The sequence below is a fragment of the Poeciliopsis prolifica genome, unplaced genomic scaffold (assembly GCF_027474105.1).
Source record: "Poeciliopsis prolifica strain line A6 unplaced genomic scaffold, Auburn_PproV2 SCAFFOLD013, whole genome shotgun sequence".
Lineage (NCBI taxonomy): Eukaryota > Metazoa > Chordata > Actinopteri > Cyprinodontiformes > Poeciliidae > Poeciliopsis > Poeciliopsis prolifica.
Genome location: NW_026562388.1, coordinates 12989161 through 12999578, shown reverse-complemented (window position 1 = coordinate 12999578; position 10418 = coordinate 12989161). Strand labels below are relative to the sequence as shown.

The 10418-nt window shown below is 36.7% G+C and overlaps 1 protein-coding gene across 1 annotated transcript; it reads right to left on the bottom strand.

The window, feature by feature from the left end:
- Positions 1-1401: 1401 nt before the first annotated feature.
- Positions 1402-8950, bottom strand: osr1 (odd-skipped related transcription factor 1). The gene is made up of 3 exons (XM_055038966.1): positions 8723-8950; positions 2714-3421; positions 1402-2077 (listed from the first exon to the last, which is right to left on the bottom strand). Exons 2-3 carry the CDS (start codon positions 3391-3393, stop codon positions 1945-1947), a joined length of 813 nt encoding a protein of 270 aa, XP_054894941.1. The 5' UTR covers positions 3394-3421; positions 8723-8950; the 3' UTR covers positions 1402-1944.
- Between the last annotated feature and the right edge of the window lie 1468 nt (positions 8951-10418).

Below are 10418 nucleotides of genomic sequence, written 5' to 3'. Positions count from 1 at the left end.
TCAAGCACCTTTTCTGAAACAAAACACAAGATCAAGCACTGTGCAAAAGTAAGAAAGTCAAATAAAAGAATTATTGTATTTAAATTTTTTCTCTCTTGTCCAAATATTTTAGAACATATTCTGCAACATTTATTTGAATACAGGATTGAAATGTTTTGCATATTGTTGCATTGTTGTATCATTTACATTTACAGTCAAACTCATATTTCTGGGTAGGGAGTTCTAGGTTAATGCAGAACCATATTTTGCTAGAAGGTTTATATCCTGACTTTTTAGCATGGAAATGTATTAAATTTGATGGAAGGAGGTTCAAATGGTACACTGCATGAGTGGAGTCAGTATTCTCTGGATGTTTGCACTTCACTGCTGTAAGTTCAAGTAATTTTTGTTTATGTGCCAGACACATTCTGCAAATTCTGCAGAATATATAGAGTGATTATTGTATTTTCAAATAATGCAAAAATAACATTACAGGCATAAATTGTTCTTTTTTTTTTGTCAGATAATGTGCACTTCATAAAACTTCTGGTTTGAACTGTTCCCCATGGACAGACCCCAGGTTAGAGCACTTGACTTCAGCATGAATTGATTCTACAATAAAATGTCAAATTTAAGAGAATTCGCTTATATCAGTGAAAAGATGAACACAAAGTAGTTTCTGTCATATTTTGGAAATCCCTCCACCCCCATGGTATCTGTCACTTCTTGGTAAGGTGGGCATCGGCTCTGATCTGCTCCTAACACAGGCAGAAAAAAAGGTCAGCCATGGGGAAAACACAGGCTGAAATACCAGTTTTATTTTTTCTCAAAAGTGAAAAACTAATTTTAAAAATGCTAAAAAAAAACACACAAAACATAATCTAAGATTTGTTTTATTAAACTGTAGATAACTGTTCTATGTTTTATCAGCACAAAACTGACTTTATGTGGAAAGATGCATGTGATAAACACAATGAAGGAGTCATTGTGTTTGACTCGTTCATTGTGGAGTGTATCTGTAAACAGCATTTTGAAAGTAAAACTAATTTAGGGCCTTATGTGATTTTTACATCTTTGAGAAGCTACATAAATATAGTTTTGTTATTGTTTTTATTTTTATTTTACCAAAATATTATATAAAGCTTGGATTATTTCCAAAGTGATTATGATCAAAAATGGTTATTATACAAGTCATCACTTTTGCGCTTTGTTTTCCAAGGGGGTGTTGCTGAGTCTCTAGAAGATGCATCTCTCTGCTATTTAACACTCTAAAGGAAGATGCTAACATATGGTTAAAGGTTTAACATAATCAAATAAAACATGTTATTGTGAGCATTAATTCTGGACCTTTACATGAAGTCATGAGTGGCTATCTAAGATCATTTAAATGATGACAACATAAAATGAACACAGCCAACCTGATACAGTAAAATATTTTATTTAGAAATGATTATTTATTTAAAAAATAAGTTTAGGAAATCCAGTGATATATGTCAATAATTAATAATCAGGTTAAAGTGCAAAAATACAATTTGATATAATGCATTTGTACAAAAATAACAATGGAATGTGATACTTGTGTGTCGCTAATATGGCTTCTAGAAACATATCTTGCATACATGCAGAGTCCATCTTTAGATTATAAGCTTTGGAACAAAATATTTGTGCTGAGCAGCCTCAGGAGTTTTTTTTTTTTTGAGGTCCATTTCACATTCCACACATCCACTGAGTTCGCTGCCAAATCAGGCACTGTTAACCCAACGCACAGTCTTTATTAAGGCTTTTTTCTGCATTATTTCTACTGAGAATCAGCTGCTGGAACGTTTCTTCTTTGAGGAATGTTCACACTGAAAGCTGCGCCTCCAACGGCTGAGATGAGAAAAGAAAGAAAATATCTTTGGCGGTTGTCTTTGGTCGTGTTGTTTTTCCAGTGTTCCCGGTCCCTTTCCCTGCTGCTGCAGTGAATCACTTCATCTTGGCTGGTTTCAGTTCCTTGACTTGCATGTGTAATGTTTTGTGGACAGCCAACGTCCTGGACTGACAGAATCCTTTTCCGCACTCTTGACATTTGAAGGGCTTTTCTTTGGAATGGATGTATCTGCAGGGGGAAACAACGAGGCACAGTATTATGCTACAGGAAGGCTTCAAAACAAAGTTTTTTTTTTTTTGTTTTTTTACATTTCACAATAAAGTCAAGGACATACACTTATATGATGTAGCAGCTACACAAGCAGCAGTTAATTCATGGCAGCTACCACAGGTGACCTACATTCACAAATGCCTTTGTAGACATGTCATCAAATATCTCTCTTCACGTGGCCAGCAGCCATATTAAAGTGTTTAATTTGGATTGAAAAAAACAGACAAAGAAACTGATAGGAATGTATTTTGACTAGAAATGTTTTTGGTAGACTTGAGACTAGGTTAATTTAGTTTTTTATGGACGATACTTTGAATGTTTTGTAACTGTAGTTTTCCATGTACAAGTTCAACTGATGCTATAAATCTTCTAATCGTTACAGGAAGTGTCTTGTTTTTGTCTCTCTGCTGCCAAATGTGAGGATGATTTAATGGCTTATTTTTAACCCAATACCTCAAAGTCATCACTCTTTCAACAAGAGTGAGAAAAAAAACTGGATTTGACTGGCTTACTTGGGTAAATCACATTTTTGTAAAAGCCACAGTGCCTTTGGAATGAGAACAAGGTGTTGCATTGATAAAGCATTTTTCTAACCTGTGGTCCCTGAGGTGGTCTTGTCTTCTGAAGGCCTTGTGGCAGATATCGCAGGTGTACGGCCTCTCGTCTGTATGCGTCCTCTCGTGGATCAAGAGGTTGTAGGATTTCGTAAAATGTCGGCCACAAAACTTGCAGACGAATTCCTTCTTGGTCTTAGAGGGCAGTCTGCCTCGGCTGGACTTGCGCTCAGGTGAGGACAGTTTGGACACATCCAGCAGGCATCCCAGGCTGGCAGAGGTCTGGTGTTGAGATGATACCTGCGCAGCAGCAGCAGCAGCAGCAGCACCCGTCATGCTCAGGTCCTCCACCTTCAGATGGTCCTCCTGTGTAGCTGCTGCCGCCAGGTTGGCAAAGTCAAAGCGTGGTTTGCTCTTGGAGCTTTGCAGCAATCCTACTGTGTCCAGCTTTGGCTGCAGGAGGTGGGGGAATATGGGGATGGAGGCCATGGAGGAGAATTGAGGAGGCAGCTTGGAGAATGTGCAGCGGGGGAAGGCCAGAGGTTGATAGCCGAGGGTCCACTGGTGAAGGTGGATGGCGTGAAGAGCACTGAAGCTGTAGATGCTCTGAAAATGATCAGCTGGTAGCTGGAGACCCGAGGAGGTCTGGATGAGGGAGCAGTTGGCCAGCTGAAGGGACGGGTGAAGAGGGACGGGAGCTGGCAGAGTCTTACTGCCCATGGCTGCTACTGGAAATCCGGCAGGCAGTCTGATAAACACAGAGAACCAGAATAAAAATAAATAAACATGTTACTCATTACAACCAAGTCCAAACAATAAACCAACAAAACATAATTTTCACTGACAGATCTTTGAAAATAGATCTGCTATCAGGCTTTGGTTTAGTTAAATCCTTAGACATGCATGTGTAAATCTCTGAAGGACCCACTCTGTCTGATAAGCCCACAGACACAATAACTGACACCACGCAGCTGCATTTTATCCTGTGTCCAACATCCATTATTTATGGGAATAAAAATTCTTGGCTTGTAGGAACACAATCAGTAGCAATAAAGTAGAGGTTTTCTGTATGACTTTATCTTTCTGCTACATCGTTACGGAGAAATTTTGACCTGCTCTTCCTTCCAGTGTTGCTTCAGTTCATTAATGTTTGCGGTCGTTTCTTTTGATAGTTTTATCATTCACACTTTATCGCTCACATTTTATTCGGTTTTTGGTCAGGACTTTAATTGGGCCGTTGCACTACCTCAATATTATTTAATCTTTATGAGGTTGTTTTCACTGTTGGGTCCAAGCTTCAGCAGTGGGACACATGATGTCACATTGGTGTGACATCATGAATACTTTGACATCCAGAGAAGTTTATGGTTGATTATCATGTATCAAAAAGAAATGTTGCTCAAACTCTAACATTTGTGTGAAGATAAACTTTGGTTTTAACAGTGAAGAATAATAATAAATATTTAAGTCAAGATTTATCACCTTGACTGTGAATGGGCGTCATTTTTTAATGGAATATTCGAGACTGTAAATGAAAATATAGAACCACTGCCAACGTTTGTGCATACTCCTGAAGCTGTGTGTGGGTGTTTCCTGTTCCCAGAAACATGCCCGAGGCTGTTGAGGGCAGAGAGACAGAATGACAGCATTCAGCCACAGAAATACCTGCGAGCTGTTACATCAGGTTTGATAAGCCAGAGTAACAATAGACAATAATGTTGCTTTGTCTGAGGCAGATGATGATGGACGTGAGCCGCCAAGCAGCAGCAGCTTCAAGTTTTTTTGAGCACGAGCCACACCTCGGCGCAACGTCGCTCACATCAAACCTGCTTACAGATCTGCAGCTGCTGTTTTGAGTTCATTAAAGTGAACTAACCGAAGGAAGGACTTGTTGACTTTTATGTGAATGAAATTCCAAGAAAGATATCTGGAGGAATGCATAAAGTTTTCCATAATTTTACAATCTGAATGTTGAGAATTTGTGGTCATACCTCATCTCATGCAGAAAATTTTACAGTTTTAAATGTAAACATCGTTTCGCATGGTTTGAGAAGATTAAGTTCATTTTAAAGTGATTCTGTGTTCACAAGTACATGCTTACTATCGCTAATGTCTCACACAAAGGCTCTGTTAGATTTAATCTTTGTGAAATTTCAAGTTAGCCAGAAACGTAGAAGAGAAATGTCATAAGGATGCAGCACCTTGTAAAAGATTTCACTGTTTATATAAATGCAAAAAAACCTGTGTACAAAAATATTTGCTTTAGATTTTTTTTCTTTAACCTTTATTTCCTGTTTTATTCAGAGTGAAATTCACGAGGGCCATGACTGAGAAATTATCTTTAATAACAGAGATATAATGTCTGTGAGCATAGATGCTTCATTTTTTGAAAGTTAAAAAATCTGTTATTTCTTATTGGCTTGTAGCCTGTCAGCAAAATGAACAAAATGTCTCTAAAATTGTTATTTACTTCTTTTATGAAGTCCTCTTAAGGACAGTATATATTACAAGAGGCTTGCTGTTTGTTGTCCTTAGTTAAACTGGGCAGTGTCAGCTCCTATGGAACCACCTACACCAGCAAACTTTTTTAAAATCATATATAGAACATATTTTATTTATTAAAAAAGTGAAAACATTCTCTTTAAAAAAAGTAGCTTTATAGATTGAGGTCCTTTTATTTATTTTCTTCATCTTATTATGTCAGTATTTTTTGGTGAAGCTTTAGTACATGGAAAAGTAAATCAGTAGATCAGAAGGTGAAATAAAAAGTTAGTAGTTAAAAAAATACATATCTAAACTATAGCATATTTCAGTAAAAATAAAGTATATCAGTTTGTAGCTTAATAAGCAAGCAACTAAAACTTGAAATAGCATGGAAAGTAATTAAGAAATAAGTAAAATACATTAGTCAAAAGTAAATTGAATGAGGAAATAAATAGTAATCAGTTAAGCCCCTGATGAATAGATAGGTCAGCTACCCAGTTTGAAATAGGTGGTTAAATAGTGAAATAAATAACAGCACGTAATGTCAATACATCATTAAGTAAATAACTAAACATAAATAAGTCAATAAAAAAGGTAAATAAATTAGTTGTTAAATAAGCAAGTGTGCAATTAGGTAAATAATTAAGAAAATAACAGTGATTTCCATTGTTTTCTGTATTGTTCAAGGGGAAAAAACTGAGTGCAGGGAATTTTCATCACGTACGCAAAGAAGGAAAGCAATTATTTTGCATCACGTGTGTTTTTAGGGAACATAAGTTAGATAATTTATCTTATATTCCTTAGAGAGAAAATTATCACTTTTCATCATAATGTTATATATATATTTAGATTTTTATTCAAATGAAATGTTGATGCTCCAGAACAGATTAATTAGGAATGCAATTCATATTTCAACATAAAATTGAAATAAAATGTTTGAAAAAAATATGTTCTAATTAGATATGTTTTATGTTAAGCATGTTTTCTCCTAATACTGACATATTTTCTTGAACAGTTTCATACAGTTTGTTCCTTTTTTTTCTTGTTCCAATTCTACTGATACAGAAACTAAAGCTCATTTTACAGAGCAGGTGTTGGATAAAGGAAGACTATTTGATTTCAGTCAATAACTCAACGAGACAAGAACATGTTTCTTTTACAGTGTCCTATGTGGTTTTAAACCCTCAAAGTTGCTGACCATATTGAGCTGACAGGAGGAGTCCTGGTGTTTAAAAAAATATGCTTCCTTCAGTATTCATAAAGATAAAAAGCTGAATTTCTAAAAAAGTAAAATTTTTAAAATTACGGGAATTTTTTAAGGCTACTTTTGTCAAAATAAAAAGTGCATGAAACAATTAATCCCACCTTATTGGGTTAGAACTACCGTGAGTTTTATTGTTAAAGAAATGTATTTTTATATTTGAAATTTTGGGGCATCTAATTCAATTTATTTAAAAATGTGTATGTGATTTAAAAAAAAAAAAAAAGTGGAAACAAAAAAATGAGAATCTTCAAGAATTAGCCAAACGTCGCAGATATTTGAAAGTGTTGAACTGAAGGAGGTCCCTCCTGAAACTGCTAATGAGGAGAAGAGGAGCTCAAACAGCCCCCCTGCCGGTTCTTCCTTTCTGATCACCATGCAGAAGTAATTGACTTTTATGCAGGAGGTCATTAGAGGAGATAAGTTCCCTGCTCCTGTTAACCCTTCTGTGTCGGCAGGGGCCCCCAAGGTGTCAAACGGTCCCTCTCTTTTCGATCTGGATCATGAGATTCAGCACCTCAGAGAGCTTTACAGTGGGACGCTTCTTCTCACCTTCACCACAACACACCAAAAGGAGAAGATATGCAGGACTCCTCCTGCTGATGGATTTGTTTCACTCTGCTGCGATAATTTACATTTTAACACACTTAGAAAAACAAAAAAGTGGAAACAAGCGGTATAAAGAAATCATGTGCGTGTTTTGCCTGTTTCTTTAAATTTTTAATTAAAACCGAACCATATTTAAAGGCACATAAATTTACAGCTAAGAATGAGCAGTTTTTGCTAATGTCTTGTTTTCTTTATTCCTTTTAGTTTATGTGGGTATTATAAAGTTTTATGTACAAACATGAAACACTAAACATTTTTAAAGCACCCCATATGAGGATAACATCCGAAATTAAATGAAAGTTCCACTTCAAGGCCTGTTGGAGTTTGTTCTCTCAGCTGGATGAAAAAAGTCGACTCGGAGGTGAGCCCAGAAAGTCTGTGAAAGTGTCTTTTTTTTCTGCTGAAACAATGCATTAACTTTGCAGAGGAGCTCTAATGCCTATGAAGCTGCGGCAATGATTTATAAAAGTTGTGGACGTTATATCACAGATGATGAATGGCTGCGTGTTTGGAGAACGCGGCGTCCTCATGCACTCGGCAAGCGCACAATTTCTTTACTGCACTCTGAAGAATAAACACCTGTCAGCAGGAAACTGTAAACCCAGACCTCTCTCATGAACTTTAGATTCAGTGAAATGTTAAAACCAGAATTTCTGAAATTCTGGGTGAAGATCTACTTACTATACTTTAGAAATACAAAAAAAAGGTACACAACAGAACTTTTTCTTGGTGAAGATCTGATTCGCTCCAAATGAAAAAAAGCTGATGAACTTCAAACACAAGTAGAATAGTTGCGCATTTGAATGGAACCAACAGAAAGGAAGCAAAAACAGAGTGAATTACTTCATTCTGAACATTTTAAAAGCAAATTTCTGTATATTTTCTGAATTGAATTATATATTTGTTTGAAATTGAATTTTCATTTGAGTTTTATTACAATACACTGATCTGGGATGTTGCTACTGAGGCTTAAATCTGAACAACTTAACATTGCAAAACACCATATGGCACATTTGTTATTATAAATGCAGAGTTTCATTGTTAAAACTTTTTTTTTTTTTTTTTAACAATCTTCTAAGGGAGGGCAAACTGACTACAGGAAGCATAACTTCTACCAAAGTAGTGGCTGATTCTGAGTTAAGTTGGAAGCTTTTTACTTGAGATAAATCACAGTTTGATCGTTTGAGCCGTCAGATTTCCCCCCGCAAAGACTGCTTTAGTATGCATATAAACTTAATTAGATCCCTTGTGTGGGTTGGTGGAGCAGCGTGATCAATCTGTTGATGAGGCCGGATGGTGTGAAGGTGTCAGAAAGTATCTACAGAAATGTTTATTCAGAGAAGCTTAATCTTGTTTTTCCATTTGGAGCTCATTAAACAAGGAATTCATCAATTCAAAACAGCGCACTGTATATAGTCTACGTTTAATCGACAATTGCTATTAAAATTGTTGATCGCAAGTGAAATTGACACATTTCATAGATATATAGATATAGAAGAATTAAACCGCTTTAAAAATGAAAAAGAAACGATTTTGAGCATCAGCAAAAGCCATGCAGCCACGAAGAGAAACACCTGTTGCGCTGCAAGTCTATATGGGAATAGCCTGCCTATGTTAAAAAATATTTCTAATAAAACTTGTGACCAAAAATAGTTACTTAACATTATTAAGATTAAAATAAATAAATAAACTTACCAATAAAATTTGAGTTGTTTAAGTTTTCTCCCACCGGACGCTCTGAACGTGAAAGCCCGCCGTGTCGCAGTCTAAACCGGGACAGAGGCGTTAATGTGTCGGCTGGGGCAGCAGCATGTTCCGGCTCCCTTAATCTGTTCTGTTCTGGTCTGATCTGGGCTCAGATGTTCAGGCACTTTGGTGTTCTCGTCTCTGCGCTCTCCCGCACTGTTCTGCGCGCTCTTCTCTTCTCAGCCGCCTCTTTATCTCAGCCCACAGTCCGACACCTCCTGGCACGTCACACAGCCAGCCAGCCCATAACCGCTGCACCGCTCTGGAGAGCATGCACAGCTGGACAATGAGAAGATGTGGCCTGCGTGATGGCGTGGTTCTTTATTTGGCCATCAGGGTGCGCACACGCTTCTGGACTCATCCAAAGTGTCCAAAGTGGCATTAACTGACGGAAACTTGTGATAACTGATCAACACTTTGAGTCTTAATGTTTTTTTTAAAGAAGTTTTTACATATTTGTTTGTCCCACTGCAGCTCACACCACGTGTGCACATCTGCATGTATAATGTTCTGGTCATTTTAATAACCATTACCTACATCAGCGCAGCGCACGTCCAGTTCTCCACAAGCAAAAAATGTTTGAGAATAACGACCCCTGTAGGCCCAACATGTTACTACAGCAGGACGCTGCAGATCCAAAAAATACTTAATATAGATTTTGTCAAAGAAGCTTCATTAGGAAGGATTGTCAAATTAATGACTTTGACTGTCCATATTATAATTTTGAAAAATCTAGCCTTAAGCTAACTTCAGCAAGCAATATTTTTAACTGCTCATTAATGCAGCATTCTTGATGTAGTCAGTCCAAAATTGTATCAGTATTTGATCTAAAACACTCAGACACACACTTAATAATAATAGTTGTTACAGTCAATCAACAGTCCATCTGCAAACAACAACAAAAATCCAAACAAAAGCAGGTAAAAATAATTAATCAGTGTTGCATCACCTTTCAAATTCATTGTAATGAAGCCAGGCTCTCAATCCAACACAGTTTTGCAGGCTCATCGGAACAAATTAATTGAAAATTTGATTTATTTCAATAATTTAAATGAAAAAAGTCAAACTGATATAGATTTGCCAGACACAGAGAGATATATTTCAAGTGTCTATTCTTTTAAATGTGGATGTGTTTAGCTTGCAATCAATTAAAAGCAAGAATTCATTTTTAATATGCGAATATTATATCTTACCTCCATTATTGACCTCCATCTTACAGCTTCCTCTTGACAATTGTCAATAGATTCACTGTGGAGTTCCAGTCAGACCAGTTTGCTCCTCAATCAGGCGCAGTGATATCACAGTCATCAAAATAGTTATTGGTGTTTTTGAGAGTGCGGGACAGCCAATAGGTGTGATGTCCTAAAGGAAAATGTCAAACATTTCCATAAAGCTTTCCTGCAGAGGTAACCATGAAGTGCTTTGAAACATCCTGATAGACAACTTCACTTAATTAATATAATATAGCGTAGTCACACCATTAGATGGCATAGCTCAAATAATCATCACTTACTATAGAAACTTCCCACTGGACCTCTGTCTCTGTGCCTTGCTGCTCTCTCTCAAAACTCTTGGATCTTGATTTCCAAACAAAATGCAACCACTTAGCAACACTCCAGTCATTTTTCTTATTAGCCCAGGATTC